Source organism: Salmo salar, chromosome 26 (genome assembly GCF_965601325.2).
Source record: "Salmo salar chromosome 26, fSalSal1, whole genome shotgun sequence".
NCBI classification, from domain to species: Eukaryota; Metazoa; Chordata; class Actinopteri; order Salmoniformes; family Salmonidae; genus Salmo; species Salmo salar.
This window is the reverse complement of record NC_138316.1, coordinates 11894850-11912240: the sequence shown is the minus strand read 5'-3', so window position 1 is coordinate 11912240 and position 17391 is coordinate 11894850. Positions and strand designations below refer to the sequence as shown.

Below are 17391 nucleotides of genomic sequence, written 5' to 3'. Positions count from 1 at the left end.
AGACATCCCACCATCAACACAGTACATATTGTATACTGTAGGAGTCTGAAGTGACATTCATCCAGAGGGAATTCAAGAGATACACATACTCTACCACGTCCATTCACAATACTGTTAGGCTAATGATACCCTCCCGCGCCTTAAACTTAGATCAAACACGTGCCCAAGCATTTCTTTCATCTTCCACTTGACCACCGGTGAATTAGTCCTCCTATTAGTCCTCCCACACCACACAGACACACGCGTAGACACACACACACACACACACACACACACACACACACACACACACACACACACACACACACACACACACACACACACACACAGGACAGTTTCTATCAACAAGCCATCAGACTGCTGAACACTTGAACTGGACTGACCACCTGCTTTGATTCTCTGCACCTTAGCACAAATGCACTCACACACACACGCGCACACGCACACACACACACACACACACACACACACACACACACACACACACACACACACACACACACACACACACACACACACACACACACACACACCACACACACACACACACACACACACACACACACAGGGAAGTGAGACTGTTCAGTCTGACTTCTCAGTGTGTGTGTATGTATTCATGTGGGTGTGCAGTGTAGGCTCGGCCTAATCCCTTCAGTCCCGCACGCACAACTACTACACACAGACCACAACTGCTGCTATCAGATGTATTATGATTGCAAAATACTGAACAATTTAAACACTTCTCCCCCAATCATCCCTTCCCCAAAGCATGTGTAAATATTGGACTATAAATTGTGCCTTCCTGTATTATACTTATGCTAAAATGTCTATTATATTCTACTGAGCCATTTACTTTATGTTCCTATTCTTATCTTTTCTTATTTCTTATTGTTGTTGTTTATTGTCAAGAAGGAACCTGCAAGTAAGCATTTCATTAGACCATGTGTATCCTGTACATACGACTAATGAAAGTTGAAACACAGACACACACACACACAGCTTCCCCATGATAGCTATCTGACTGCACCCAGGCACTCATTAACACATTTGATCTCGTTAACATTAATTTCATCTAATCGAACAAATCCAATTCATCAATGCCCTCATGCATGCCCTCCAAACAAGCACTCATCACATACCCTGCTCACACTGATTCCCAGTGTACCCCGGTATGCACTGGCAGCTGAAGGAGCCCCACTCTCCATGGCAGCGACCCCTAGGGCCACAGGAGGGGATGCCCACGTTGACACAGCTCCCATCCGTAGTCAGACAGCCTGGGGAGCTGCCCACAGAGTCCGCTGGAGTGCCCAAGTCATAGAACTGTGTAGGGGGGCGAGAGATGGCGAGAGGACAGAGATGGAGAGATGGAGTAGGATATGTACGCCAGAGGGAGAAATTGACATAGTACGGTGTAAGATAGAAATGGGAGAGAGCAGTAGACAGGTAAAAAAAAAAGGGAGGCACGGGGATAGATACAAGTGAGAGAAGGAGAGAGAGGGAAAGGGAGAAAGAAAGAACAATTGTTAGTTTTCCAAAAAACTGAGGTCACCGAAACTTGACATTTCCCCTCAGCACGTTTATGCATTCACCTTTCATGCAATTTCTTGGAATGTAAATGACTGGGTTTTCATAGGATCAAACCAATCTACAGGGACACAAAGGAGCTGGCGGAGGGCAATGCTGTGAAAGGACAGGAAAACCTTGAAATCTTAAAGTCCTGCTCACAATAGCATATCATAAAGGACATTAATATGTCCAATCTCCCCGTTTCTGAGTTACCACCGTTGAGCGGAGCTGGCTGCTCGGTAGCCGTTGAGCCAATGTGCAGCAAGGTACAAATTGGTTCTGACCTCACCATAGAGCTGGGCACTCTAAATCTGATCCTTCTCAAGATGGAGCTCGATACTGATTTACAGAGAGAAACTACACACACTCAAAGATCCAAAATACATCTCTGTGTGTATGTGAGTACGTGTGCAGGTTTGTGTTTGTTGATGTGTGTGAGATGCCAATCCTGATCACATTTTTCACCAAACATAACTAGCAGACTTTCCCAGTCATGAGTACCCGTCTCTACCTCACTCAGAAATATAGAGATGGCTAGAGAGAGTGGAACAGAGTTGGATAGATGCTGAAGATTTGTTAATCATTTGCGAAATGTGTGGTCCTGTGTGCATAGCGTTTGCAACGGCAGGATCTTGGGTTCGATTCCCATTGGGCCACCCATATGAAAAATGTATGCTTGCATGAATGTCAGTCACTTCAAGTAAACGCATCTGCTAAATGGCAAATGTTATATGCAATGTTTTCACAAGTTGCTTTATAAAGTTAAGACTGTTTCATCTACAGACTGTTGACTGATCATTTAATTAAAAAAAAAATGAAAACCATTAGTGCATGGTTGCAGACCCATAGTATAGTTAATCGGTCCCAGAGAGCAGGAGAGATACACACAAATAGAGAGAGAGAAGCGACGACAGAGAGTAACTTAAATCAACTGTGACAGGGTGGGAAGATGTACAGTAGATTCAGAATAGAAAAACAATTGAAGTCTAAAAATCCGCCCCTTCCCTTCTCTTGCCCAAACATTCACCCCTACCTCACGCTTGAACAGGTTCAATGGCACAGACATACTCCTCCTGTCTTCCCCCCTCTCTCACATGTTCCACCCGCGCCCCCAGTGTTTCCACTCTACAATAAGAGATCTATGAATATTGTATTGAACCTCAGCCCTACGTTTTGTAGCCAGCGGGTGAGCAGGAGAGTGTTTTAGTGTCAAATACCTTTAGTTCCAAGTGTCACACAGTGTCATGACGTAACATGGGCAGAAGGACCGCAGTCCTCCCCGTGACGACTGTTGCCATAGTGGCATAGCGACCAGTTCAGACTGTGTCTAGTGGATATGCACTGAATGCGATCTCGGAGCTAACCTTTTCTATAGAAGCATTGTTGTGACAATGTCCCTGAGGAAGGTGTGAAAGTGTTTGAAAGCATTTATGCGAGATGCTGTATGCAGTTTTATAACAACATGCTACCTGCAGTACAAGTGTAAGTGGTGTAAAGACTACACTTTACAACTCTTTACAATGGAGATGTTATGTGTTGTATAAGGACTAAATCGCTATTCATGGTGTGTGATGATTGGGAAGAAATTCATTGTAGCGAGTGTTACCTTGCTGTCGACAACGAGGTTCCGGATGCAGCCAGTAAAGTGTTTGTGTTGTAACTGTGGGTAGACATAGGGCAGGTTCTCATTGACTCCACCCAGCTGTAACACCTGGGTCCCATTCAGGTGCCTGGGGAAGAAATGAACATCACTGTCAGTACATCTTTTCATACACCTATCCATCCCTATTTTCTACTGCAGTACTTTTTTCAACCCGTAATACAAAGCCTTGTCCCCCACCAATCTGGTGTTCTGAGTTTGAATATGTGAAAGGTGTGTATTCTGTATAAAGGAGGAGAGAGAGAAAGACCGAGAGAGAGGGAGAGAGTGTGAGAGAGAGCGAGAGAGAGAGACAGAGACAGATAGCCAGAGAGAGAGAATGAGAGAAAGAAAGAAAGTAAGAGCGAGAGAAAGAAAAAGAGTGAGAGAAAGACAGAGATAAAGGGAGAGAAAGAGAGAAATAAAGAAAGAGTGTGAGAGCAACAAAGACAGATGCAAATAGAGAGAGAGGGAGAGAAAGAGAGAGAGAGAGAGAGAGAGAGAGAGAGAGAGAGAGAGAGAGAGATGTGTGAGTGGGCTACCTGTCTAGGTTGGGCGTGACCCCAGTGACCTCACAGGACGAGTGGTCCTCTGTGGTCAGCCAGCTGCCCACTCCCTCCATCTCCATGACGGTGGCCCCGGCACAGCGGTCCAGTGTGAAGCGTACCTCCTAAAGGAGCACATCAGGAATATCAGGACATCAGGAATATCGGGACATCCAGATCATCAGGATATCAGGAATATCAAGACATCAGATAATATCAGGATATCAGGAATATCAGCACATCAGGAATATCAGCACATCATGAATATAAAGCCATCAGGAATATCAGGACATCAGATAATATCAGCACATCAGGAACATCAGGACATCAGATAATATCAGCACATCAGGAATATCAGGACATCAGGAATATCAACACATACAGTGGCTTGCGAAAGTATTTACCCCCTTGACATTTTTCCTATTCACAACCTGGAATTAAAATAGATTTTTTGTGGGTTTGTATCATTTGATTTGCACAACATGCCTACCACTTTGAAGATGCAAAAATATGTTTTATTGTGAAACAAACAAGAAATAACACAAAAAAACGGAAAACCTGAGCGTGCATAACTATTCACCCCCCAAAGTCAATACTTTGTAGAGCAACCTTTTGCAGCAATTACAGCTGCAAGTCTTTTGGGGTATGTCTCTATAAGCTTGGCACATCTAGCCGCTGGGATTTTTGCCCATTACTCAAGGCAAAACTGCTCCAGCTCCTTCAAGTTGGATGGGTTTTGCTGGTGTACAGCAATCTTTAAGTCATACCACAGATTCTCAATTGGATTGACGTCTGGACTTTGACTAGGCCATTCAAAGACATTTAAATGTTTCCCCTTAAACCACTCGAGTGTTGCTTTAGCAGTATGCTTAGGGTGATTGTTCTGCTGGAAGGTGAATCTCTGTCCCAGTCTCAAATCTCTGGAAGACTGAAACAGGTTTCCCTCAAGAATTTCCCTGTATTTAGCGCCATCCTTCATTCCTTCAATTCTGACCAGTTTCCCAGTCCCTGCCGATGAAAAACATGGAATTCTCGGGGTGATGAGAGGTGTTGGGTTTGCACCAGACATAGCATTTTCCTTGATGGCCAAACAACTCAATTTTAGTCTCATCTGTCAAGAGTACCTTCTTCCATATATTTGGGGAGTCTCCCACAAACGTGTTTGCTTAATTTTTTCTTTAAGCAATGGCTTTTTTTCAATGGCTCTGTGGAGGTTACGGCTTAAAGTGGACCTATGGACAGTTACTCTAATCTCTGCTGTGGAGCTTTGCAGCTCCTTCAGGGTTATCTTTGGTGTCTTTGTTGCCTCTCTGATTAATGCCCTCCTTGCTTGGTCCATGAGTTTTGGTGGGCGGCCATCTCTTGGCAGGTTTGTTGTGATGTCATATTCTTGACATTTTTTAATAATGGATTTAATGGTGCTCCGTGGGATGTTCAAAGTTTCTGATATTTTTTTATAACCCAACCCTGATCTGTACTTCTCCACAACTTTGTCCCTGACCTGTTTGGAGATCTCTTTGGTCTTCATGGTGCCGCTTGCTTGGTGATGCCCCTTGCTTAGTTGTGTTGCAGACTCTGGGGCCTTTCGGAACAGGTGTATATATACTGAGATCATGTGACACAGATGGATTGCACACAGATGGACTTTATTTAACTAGTTATGGGACTTCTGAAGGTAATTGGTTGCACCAGATCTTATTTAGGGGCTTCATAGTAAAGGTGGTGAATACATATGCACGCAACACCTTTTGTTCATTTCACTTCACCAATTTTTGGACTATTTTGTGTATGTTCATTACATGAAATCCCCCCCCCCCAAAATCTATTTAAATTACAGGTTGTAATGCAACAAAATCGGAAAAACGCTAAAGGGAAGAATACTTTTGCAAGGCACCGTAAGAAATATTAGGACATCCAGATGATCAGGACATCAGGAATATCAGCACATCAGGAATATCAAGACATCAGATAATATCAGGACATCAGGAATATTAGGACATCCAGATGAACAGGACATCAGGAATATCAGGACATCAGATAATATCAGGACATCAGGAATATAAGCACATCAGGAATATTAGGACATCCAGATGATCAGGACATCAGGAATATCAGGACATCAGATAATATCAGGACATCCGAAATAGCAGGACATCAGGAATAGCAGGACATCAGGAATATCAAGACACCAGATACTGGCTGGCCCACCAGTCTAATATGAGCTCCATTACTGCCAGTAATACCTTTCTGAAATCTGTATTACATCTATTTGTATCTATTCTATTGCAAGAACTAACTTACCATACAAATGTGAGCATCTAATTTGCTTCTTAGAGGTCCGATTGAATATGTACTCAATAACAGTTTATTGTAGTCAACAAGCATATTCAACTAGTTGTTTCATAGCAAACCTGCAATTGGATTCATTTTGAGTTTGTAAATGGCATACAAATACTATTGTAGTGTTTGTAAGACACTGTTTATATAATACATTGACCATTTCACGAATAACCCTGAGGCTGATTTTCAGACCTGGTAGATTAACAAAGTTGTTGTTAGTGCAGTCATACAGCCAAAGCGGCCATACACAGCTGGTGCGCAATATCTAATATTAAAGAAGTCTCAAGGTATTGCTCGCCTGAGGTAGAGTACTTTATGATAAGCTGCAGACTTCACTATCTACCAAGAGTTCTCATCTATATCATTCGTAGCCATCTATGTACCAGCACAGACCGATGAAGGCCCTAAAACTGCACTCAACCAACTCTATAAGGCCAAAAGCAAAGAAGAAAATGCTCATCCAGAAGTGGTGCTCCTAGAGGCCAGGGACTTTAATGCATGCAAACTTAAATAGGTTTTACCTCATTTCTACCAGCATGTCACATGTGCAACCATAGGAAAAACACTCCAGACCACCTTTACTCCACACACACAGATGCATACAAAGCTATCCCCCACCCTTCATTTGGCAAATCGACCACAATTCTATCCTCTTGATTCCTGCTTACAAGCAAAAACTAAAGCAGGAAGTACCAGTGACTCGCTTAATACGGAAGTGGTCAGATGACATGGATGCTACGTTACAGGACTGTTTTGCTAGCACAGACTGGAATATGTTCCGGGATTCATCCAATGGCATTGAGGAGTATACAACATCAGTCATTGGCTTCATCAATAAGCCATGGATTACAGGCAACATCCGCATCTAGCCAAAGGCTAGAGCTGCCGCTTTCAAATAGCGGGACATTAATTCGGACGCTAATAAGAAATCCCGCTATGCCCTCAGACAAACCATCAAACAAGCAAAGCGTCAATACAGGATTAAGATTGAATCCTACTACACCGGCTCTGACACTTGTCGGATGTGGCAGGGCTTGAAAACTATTACGGACTACAAAGGGAAACCCAGACATGAGCTGCCCGGTGACGTACAGCCTACCAGATGAGCTAAATGCCTTTTATGCTCGCTTCGAGGCAAGCAACACTGAAGCAGGCACGAGAGCACCAGCTGTTTTGGACGACTGTGTGATAAAGCTCTCGATAGCCGATGTGAGCAAGACCTTTAAACATGTCAACATTCACAAAGCCGCGGGGCCAGACGGATTACCAGGACGTGTACTCAAAGCATGCGTGGACCAACTTGCAAGTGTCTTCACTGACATTTTCAGTCTCTCCCTGACCAAGTCTGTAATACTTACATGTTTCAATCAGACCACCATAGTCCCTGTGGCCAAGGAAGCGAAGGTAACCTGCCTAAATGATTACCGCCCTGTAGCACTCACATCGGAATTGTCGGACTCCAGTCACCCAAGTCATAGACTGTTTTCTCCGCTATTGCATGGCAAGCGGTACCGGAGCGCCAAGTCTAGGACCAAAAGGCTCCTTAACAGCTTCTACCCTCAAGCCATAAGACTGCTGAACAATTAATCAAATGGCCACCGGACTATTTACCATTGACACCCCCCCCCCCCATTTGTTTTGTACACTGCTGCTACTCGCTGTTTATTATCTATGCATAGTCACTTCACCCCTACCTACATGTACAAATTACCTCGACTAACCTGTACCCCCACACATTGACTTTGTACCGGTACCCCCTGTATATAGCCTCATTATTGTTATTTTATTGTGTTACTTTTTATTATTTTTTACTTTCGTTTATTTGGTCAATATTTTCTTAACTATTCTTGAACTGCACTGTTGGTTAAGGGTTTGGTAAGGTCTGCACTTGTTGTATTCGGGACATGTGACAAATAAAGTTTGATTTGATTTGATCCGCACTGAATCCAAACCACTCAAACCCTCCTACTTCTCCAGACTATGTACTGAAAACAGGACTAGTCTAGCAGAGACACCACCTGTTTGCATTAAACTTCCCCAGAGTTCTATAAGAATGAACAGCATATGGCTAGTGTCGGGTGAGATGTGTGCGTGTCTGTGTTTGTCTATGTGTGCGCGTGTGTGTGTGTCTGTGTTTGTCTATGTGTGTGTGTGTGTGTGTGTGTGTGTGTGTGTGTGTGTGTGTGTGTGTGTGTGTGTGTGTGTGCGCGTGTGTGTGGGGGGGTGGTTGGGGTCCCCTGGGTTGGTATAAGCTTGGCAGCAGCTCAGACGTCAGACACCCACCTTACTGTTGCTCCTCACGTCCAGACGGTGCCACCGTCTGTCCGCCACGTTCACGTTGCCTGGCAACTGCAGGACCAGTGTGCCCGAGCCATGGTTTATCTTGAGTGTGGGAGTGCCATCGATCAGCTCTGAGGGACAGAGAGAGAGAGGACACTGACATGAGGTCGCACATGGTGGTCACATCCCCGGGGCCTCCTGATGATCATCAACCCCCCCCATCACATACTCTCAATGCCAGGATCAGATACAACCACACACAGACCACTTCATCCTGAGGCCGTCACTTCTGTACCCATTTCATCTGATCACTGCGACACACCAAGAACAAGCAACCACAGTGAAGCACGGTCAACTAATAAACGGCAACTGATCATTCTGGAAGAGTGATCTGTGTTCACCCAACCCTAGTCTAAAGTAAAAACAGGTACCACCTCAATGCTTTTAGCAGTCTGTTCAGAAAGATAGCGTACTTAAAATGACATTACATCTAATAACCTGGGCCAGTATTAGAAAATGAAAAACAACAACAGTAAAAGGTGCATAGCTAATAGTAAACCAGTTAAATATAATTAACAGTCAGACGTCATCACTCTTACTGACAGTTGTGGCTGCTTTGCATGATGTATTGTTGTCGCTACCTTCTTGCCCTTTGTGCTGTTGACTTTGCCCAATTAATGTTTGTACCATGTTTTGTGCTGCTACCATGTTGTGTTGCTGCCATGTTGTTGTGATGTTTTGTTGCTACCATGCTGTGTTGTCATGTCTTGCTGCCTTGCAATGCTGTTGTCTTAGGTCTCTCATTATGTAGTGTTGTGTTGTCTCTCTTGTCGTGATGTGTGTTTTGTCCTATATTTATTTTTTATTTTTAATCCCAGCCCCCAATCCAGCAGGAGGTCTTTTGGCTTTTGGTAGGCTGTCGTTGTAAGTAAGAATGTGTTCTTAACTGACTTGCCTAGTTAAATAAAGGTTAAATAAAAAATGCTCACTCCACAATAAGGATTACAACAGTGTCTGGTGCTATGCAATTATGCCCCCCCCCCCCCCCCCCCCCCCCCGCCCTATATGCCCCCCATAAGACAATAAACATATTAAAAAGTTACTCTATTTTCTGACTTAGTCAAATGGGAAATTAAAAATTAATGAACCAGTTAAGACTCATTGTATGCTTTATACCATTTGCAAAGGATTGTGGGTAAACAACATGTCAACCAACCACTGTTTCTCCATAAATCAACATGACATCCACAGTCTAAGAGTTCAGGAGAGAACAGCGCTGTAAATTTAAACTCCACGTTGCTCTATTTTCTAGGCTCGCAAATGCTCTGTTTTCAACAGACAGGGTTGTTCTCCCTCTTCTCTAGGTCTTTATCTGTACCTTCTCTTACACCCTGCCTCTCTCCATGACACTCACTCTATCTGGCTTGTCATGTCTTTCTCTTTTATACTCCCAACCTTTTCTCTCTCTCTCTTTCTCCCTCTCCCACCTGTCTCTCTGCAGTGTTCTCACAGTGGATTCCCAGAAGGCAACCTGTGCTCAGACAGAGATAACTTTGAGCTAGCAGTAAGTTACTGATGTACAGAGCCCAGCCTAAGCCTGAGTGAAAAGCCCTTTTCATTTGAAAGGCCCACAGTGGCCACCACCCTCAGGCAGGAGATTGACACTGTCCCACAGGCTATCTGCGTCTGACGAGGGTCCCCGACCCTCCTTGTTGGGACTGACGTGGCATTTCAGGAGAAAAGAGGTGACAGGTGTGAACGGTGGAGGCTTGGTTGAGATGAAAAGAGAGAGGGAAGGAGAGGAGAGTGGTGCTGAGTGCCTGAGAGGAGAACTTCCACACACATGGACAGGCTGGGTTGTCTTGGTCAGGCAGGTTGCTAGTTCGAATCCCCAAGCTGACAAGGTAAAAAAAAAATCTGTTGTTCTGCCCCTCAACAAGGCAGTTAATCCACTGTTCCTAGGCCGTCATTGAAAATAAGAATTTGTTCTTAACTGACTTGCCTAGTTAACAAAAAAAAGGTGTGGGAAGACAGGCCAAATGGGCTTTATGTTGTGCCGTATCAAATGATCTTGGAGAGGGAGAGTACACCCGGGTATCCTCAGGTTACTGCAAGCTTTTGCTCTTAAACTCCGGTTGGCGGACTTCTCCCCTCCTCATCCCTTATTCATCATGGTCTCCTCCTCGACATCCCTGCAGATTAATCTTCCCTGTCGAGCGTCTTGGTGAGGGGGAAGCCAGAGGATCTCAGCCCGCATAGCATGGCCCCATAGCATGGCGCTTAAATTTGAAAAATTGCTCTTCTGAAGGCCTGAAGGGGATATGTTTGAGGCAGGGACCATATGGACTGCATAAACAGCATTACAAATCACTCAGTATATACAAATCAGCAGCCCAGCAAGAGAGAAAGGGAGTCTGTGACTGTGGTTCCTTTAATATAAATTGACTGTCAGGCAAACACCCCCATACCCCCAGGAAACAGGACCTAAACTTTAAAGCGATATTTGAAACGGGTGCAGCGCTAAAAGACTGTGAAACAGGTTTCTGCAAATTGACCGTAATGTGCGCGTCACACTCAGTGTGTAACTGTATCTCTCTGCTCGCTTTCATCTGCCAGATGTTGTGTCTGCACGTGTGTGTGTGTGTGTTCTTAGTCAGCCTGTTTCTCAGTTCTTTCTGAGACCACCAACACTAGTACCGCATAAAGCAAAAGATCTAAAAAAAAAAGTAAAATACAAAATGCCTGAGATGCTTACATTCAGCCGGGTATTATGATTCTATTTAATATGGGCAGAAAAAATGCAATAACCTTGCCTGTTATAAATTGGCTTATATGCTGCCAGCAAATGACCATTACATTCATTGACTTTCCATACCATTACTCAATCTTTTTTTTTTTTTTAAACATCTGGCTTTTGAGTTACATTTATTAAGAAACTCTGAGTTCCACATATAAAAGCATGATAAATAGGCTGCCATCAGGTCAGAATGAGACAAAGTGAGTGGTGACATTTTTTCTGCTCTATCCTTGGAGCTGGATGCAACGCTTGGCAACGAGGTGTAAACTGGATCCCCAGCCGAGCCCTGAGAGCCTGTTTTCCATTCTGCAGGAGTCCGTAATCACCCAAATTTAATTTGTCCGGTTAATTTGTCTATTGATTGGACAAGCTCAGCCCCATGGCTCGTACCCTTGAGAAGGGAGAGTTTACAATAATGAGACTCATTTAACAATGATCTCACTGGACGTAATCGTGTTCCCGTGTACCAGTCAGATTAATAGACCTAGAGGTCAGCGGTCAAAGTCAGGAGACAGCACAGATAGGGTCTAGATCTCTGGCGTGATTTAGAGAGAAATATAACACAGATTACATTTAGAGGTGAGGACAGACCAATGGGCACTCTAAAATATCCCATATGCCCTGCAAACCTACACTATACACAACCATAACTCAATATAATGCTTTCAGTATGAGGCACATCGTGGTTGGAATCTGACCCACATCAGACGGGGACAAAAGACTATGAGCCATGGAAAAGTTAACAAGCGGAACCAAAGACTCCCTTCCTCCCTCTGGTAGAGCAACATCCAGTTCTCTGTCCGGCCCAGAACAAATCACCTCAGACCTGTCCAGTAATCTCATACACCACACAGGCTCAAGCTGGGCAGTAACAGACACTGGGATGCATCCCAAATAGTTCCCTATTCAATCTATAGTGCACTACTTTGCGGCCAATAGTAGTGCTGTAAAGGGAATAGGTTCCTGGTCAAGTAGTGCACTATAAAAGGGAATAGGATGCCATTCTCCCTGAACCCGGGCTGCTCAATGTCAGTTCTGGAGGGCAGAAACACTTCTGGTTTTCATCCTCTTCTTCTAATAAGGGACTCATTCAGACCTGGAACATCAGGTGAGTGCAATTAACTACCAGGTAGAAACAAAAAAAAACAGAAGTGTTTCGGCCCTCCAGGACCGGATTTGAACAGCCCTGCTTTAAACGTAGGCTACTTGCCATACTGGCTCGGTGCGCTACCACTTAAAGGCCCAGTACATTCAAAATGATGTGTTTCTTGGGTTTTGTATCATGTTGTTCAACAGCTGATGAAACGAACACTGTAAACGTGTGAAAAAAAAGATAATTGTTATATTTCCTAATAGTTGCTGGTTGAAAATACAATCTACAAAGGACCTTCTAATCAGCATTTTTTGCATGGATGGAGTTTTGGCTTGCCTGGTGACATCACCAGGTGGTAAATTAGTTAATAGACAAATAACAAAGAGAGTTCCAAACCTCTCCGCCAATGACAGCTAGTTTTCAATTTCCCCCTCCCCACTCAGACAACTCCCAGACAGTCCTAGCAAAATGATTGCTTGAGAAATACAGTAGTTTTTTTGCTAAAAAGCTATTTTTGTTTCTTTTTGGCCATTTTAATGGAAAACTATTTCAGTAAGGTACTTAATTGTTACCCAGAAATGATTTGATATTGATATACTGTACAAATGGCTGCATTGGGCCTTTAATCCCAGGGGAACAGGGAGAATGTAGGACATGCAGGGGTGTTTTGCAGAGACAGGTCTGTGCTATGTTACATTAGTGGTGGTGATGCCTGGGCACAAAGGACCATGGGGGGATAAACAGCACTGCACGGCGGAAAACAGACAGTGAGTGGGCAGGGCTGCGGGAGGCAGCCAGAGAGCCGCTCAACGTCTTTAATAAGGAGATCCGGGCCGGGAAGCTGTGGAAAATCATAAGGTTTAGAAGGTTGCATTGCTAAACAACGAGAAATATGAAGGTTTAACACAGTCAACCTGTGGGTGAGAGTACGGGGTTTGTGTGTGTGTGTGTGTGTCTGTTTGAGAGAGTAATATAGAGACATTGGGCTGAACTGTTGTTGTCTGTTTCTCCCTTTAAGTCTCAGCCGTCTCTACTCGCCCTCTCCACTCTGTCATCTCTCCCTCCTGCAATTGTACAAGTTGTCTACACATCTTCTTCATACATCTCTTCCACTCCGAACCAAGTATCTCACCCTCTCACTCCATGTCTCACGGTGTATTATCTTCTCCTACTCGAACTCTCTCTGACTCCATCCTCAGCTCAATACCGCCTCCTCCCACTCCGCATCTTACAGCTCCTAAACTCTCTCTCCATACTTTTTATTCTCTCTCTACCTCAACATGTACAGTACGCGTTGAATGTTTCCCTGTCTATCCACTCTCTATTCATCCCTCCCTGCTTTCCCTGTCGCTATCTCTGTCCTCTCTGGCGCAGTGCTGGACACAGACTTTGTTGGATTTTGTCTCTCTTCTCCAGACAATGTCTCTCCCTCCACACCCAGCAGTTGGGGACTGGGCTGTGAGGCTGTGGACATTGATTATTTGAATCAGCTGTGTGGTGCTAGGGCAAAAACGAAAACGTGTACCCAGGAGTGGCCCAAGGTTCGAGTTTGGGAAACCTTGACTTACTGCAGCAACTGCAGACATTTTTACATCAGAGAGAAAAGATGGCGCCGAAGAACATGGCTGACGTTTTACATTCCCACTACCAATTGTGCAATTTTGAGCATTTTGTGTAACTTATTTTTTTTAACTTATTACATAACATTGCTGCTACTGTCTCTTATGACCGAAAAACACCTCTGGACATCAGAAAAGGGATTACTCGCCGCGGACTGGAAGAAACTTTTTCCTTTAATGAGTCCGACGAGAAGGACATCCTGCTTTCACCGGAACAGGCCCAGATCCACGCCTTTTGCGTGAAGAAAAGACGCCGGAAAAGGGGACACAGATCGGGGATCCTTCTGAGAACCCGTAGGCGAGCGAGTAAACTCCCAATGCATTCCATTCTTCTTGTTAACGTGCAATCGTTAGAAAATAAAATTGATAGACCTACTCCAATTCACATACCGCCTCAACAGATCCACAGTTGATGCAATCTCAATCGCACTCCACTCCACCCTTTCTCACCTGGACAAAAGGAACACCTATGTGAGAATGCTGTTCATCGATTACAGCTCAGCGTTCAACACCATAGTGCCCACGAAGCTCATCACTAAGATAAGGACCCTGGGACTAAACACCTCCCTCTGCAACTGGATCCTGGACTTCCTGATGGGCCGCCCCCAGGTGGTAAGAGTAGGCAACAACACATCTGCCACGCTGATCCTTAACACTGGGGCCCCTCAGGGGTGTGTACTTAGTCCCCTCCTGTATTCCCTGTTCACCCACGACTGCGTGGCCAAACACGACTCCAACACCATCATTAAGTTTGCTGACGACACAACCGATAACGATGAGACGGCCTATTGGGAGGAGGTCCGAGAACTGGCAGTCTGGTGCCAGGACAACAACCTCTCCCTCAATGTGAGCAAGACAAAGGAGCTGATCGTGGAGTACAGGAAAAGGCGGGCCAAACAGGCCCCCATTAACATCGACGGGGCTGTAGTGGAGGGTCGAGAGTTTCAAGTTCTTTGGTGTCCACATCACCAACAAACTATCAATTCATAAAAATCGCCACCGGACAATTTACATTGACCCCCCTCTAGTACACTGTTGCTATTCGCTGTTTGTTTGTTACCTATGCATAGTCACTTCGCCCCTACCTACATGTACAGATTACCTCAACTAGCCTGTACCCCTGCCCACTGACTTGGTACCGGTGCTCCCTGTATATAACCTCATTATTGTTATTCTTATTGTGTTACTTTTATTATTACTTTTTATTTTTGCCTACTTGGTAAATATTCTCTTCTTCTTGAACTGCACTGTTGGTTAAGAGTTTTTAAGTAAGTATTTCACAGTAAAGTCTACACTTATTTGGCGCTTTTGGCAAATAAAGTTTGATTTGATTTGACCTTCACAGTACAACACACTGACTATCCATCGTTTTAAGACTGAAGACTTTAGACTGTTGAGACTCAAGAATGTCCTGTGCACGTGGCTAAAAAAAACGTTGAAACTTACACGCTTGAAACTTCTACTGTGTCCTTTCTCCTTTGTTTCCCATTCAAACACACACACACTCATGCACACACTCACGCACACACACGCACGCACACACACACGCACGCACGCACGCACACACGCACACACACACACACACACACAAAATGTCTTCCAGCATTGAATCAAGTGCTAATACTCAAAAGCAGACATAATGTGAAATGGAACAACAAACACGTACACACAAACATCATATGTTATTTACTCTGGACCTCAACTTAAGAAAGTATGCTACGCACGTCCATATAGCTCAACAAGTTCATTAAAGCTCTAAATATGTACACCCCATTGTAATTACATTCTGGAATGAATGACAAATAAGCCTTTACTTTCATAATGAGCCCCTTCATTAACCCCTAAAGACCTGATGCTGTCACACTGCAACCACACACACACACGCACACACACAAACACACACACACACACACAGACTGAGATCAGTTTTTACCACCGAGTGTACACTCATTAAAGGCCTCAGGAGCTATGTGTAGGCTGACGCTGAACCCCATTCAAAGAAACCCCTCCACCCTCAAACTAATTTGGCAGGGTTGGCAAAACAAATATCCATGTAAAAATAACCTTAGCGGTCTCTAAACGTTCATATTAAACCAGCAAATCAAGACAGGACAATTTCTGCCTCATGCAACCTTCCTATCTCTATCTGACCATCACTGTGTACTGAAAACACAATTACCAGCACTCACACACTGACGCAGGCATGCGCTGCCCCTCCCTTCCCCCTAACACATCTTGTCTCTGCCCTATCCTATATCCTGTCCCCCTCCTCTGTGAGTAGATAAGTGGATATGTACCTATGGCCATCAAGTCCTCGAGGTCCCAGGGCTGTAACTGGGCCAGGGGCCCACTGTAGAGCAGCAGACCATCTGCAACCTCCGTGATGAACTCCAGGGAGAGATGGCTCTCAAAGCAAGGCCTTATGGGAGGAAACCAGGCATAGCCGTTGCCATGGAAACTGTGTTTGGTCTGCTGGCACTCTGGTCCCTCGAACTGCGTAGGGCACTGGCATCTAGGGCAAGGTAACAAGGAAGAGGAACATCACCAAAAAAAATCATAGTTTAAAGCAATTGAGTTATTTCATCTTTTCACCTCATCTATCACACAAGACTGCTCTGTCAGGATGTCCCTGCTGAGGCCGGGATGGGATGGCCTGCTTCTGCTTAACCGCACAACAGTCACACACACACACGCACACGCACACACACACACAACACACACAATTTGCTTCTAGTTGGTCTCAATTGCATAACAACCCTTATTACTAAATATTGTGAGTGCACATCCCAACTAAGCATCTAGCAGTCTATATTAGCCCCCATGGACTCCTCACAATCTGGAGAACACTATATTTCAGCTTTCTCTCTCTCTCTCTCTCTCTGTCTGTCTTGCTCTCAGACTACTGTTTTCGCCTTCAGTGATTCCCTTCAGAGAGATTCACTCCACATCTCATGCAGATGTTCTCATTATCAGCCGTGCCATAGGGAGAATCCATCACTAGTAACAACATCCTCTGTCAGACGTACTGTAGCAACCGAGCACAGCTGCACTCCTCCCTCCGGTTATTCTGTCATCCCCTTTTCCTTCATTCATTCGTCCTTTGTCACACACAGACACACGCACACTACCCCACTGTATCCACCTGTTGTGGAGACAGCTAATATAGCTGGCACACACACACACCACACACACACGGCAATCCTGCGGCATCAATCAAGTGTGGCTTTCTCTAGTTAGTTTAGTCAGAAGCCCAGCTATTTTCTAAGCCGGTTCCCTCTCCATCACCCCACTCACAGCAGCCTAATAATAGTCTTCCAGGCCGCCATGCTCCCTTCGTTTCGTTCCTCTCTCATTTGTGTGCTGTGAAGGGAGAGCGAAGAGCTCCTGGCTGCCTAGCTGCCACATCCAACACTCTTGCATTTAGTCTTTCCCATTTCCCAGTCTGTGCTCTGAACCCAGATTGAAAAGGAGAGACTGTCAGAAATGATAGTCCCCCCCTGGCACCTGGCAGA

General features: G+C 44.7%; 1 protein-coding gene across 2 annotated transcripts in view; it reads right to left on the bottom strand.

Annotated features, from left to right (window-relative positions):
• Positions 1-17391, bottom strand: part of LOC106587167 (neural-cadherin) — a 213223-nt gene that overhangs the window by 24353 nt on the left and 171479 nt on the right. For both annotated transcript variants that reach the window (XM_045708388.2, XM_082969408.1), the window contains exons 23-27: positions 16177-16391; positions 8374-8501; positions 3748-3875; positions 3173-3296; positions 1140-1320 (exon numbers count right to left, since the gene is read on the bottom strand). In XM_045708388.2, the coding sequence (XP_045564344.2) occupies positions 1140-1320; positions 3173-3296; positions 3748-3875; positions 8374-8501; positions 16177-16391 (776 nt within the window). The remainder of the gene's footprint in view (positions 1-1139; positions 1321-3172; positions 3297-3747; positions 3876-8373; positions 8502-16176; positions 16392-17391) is intronic.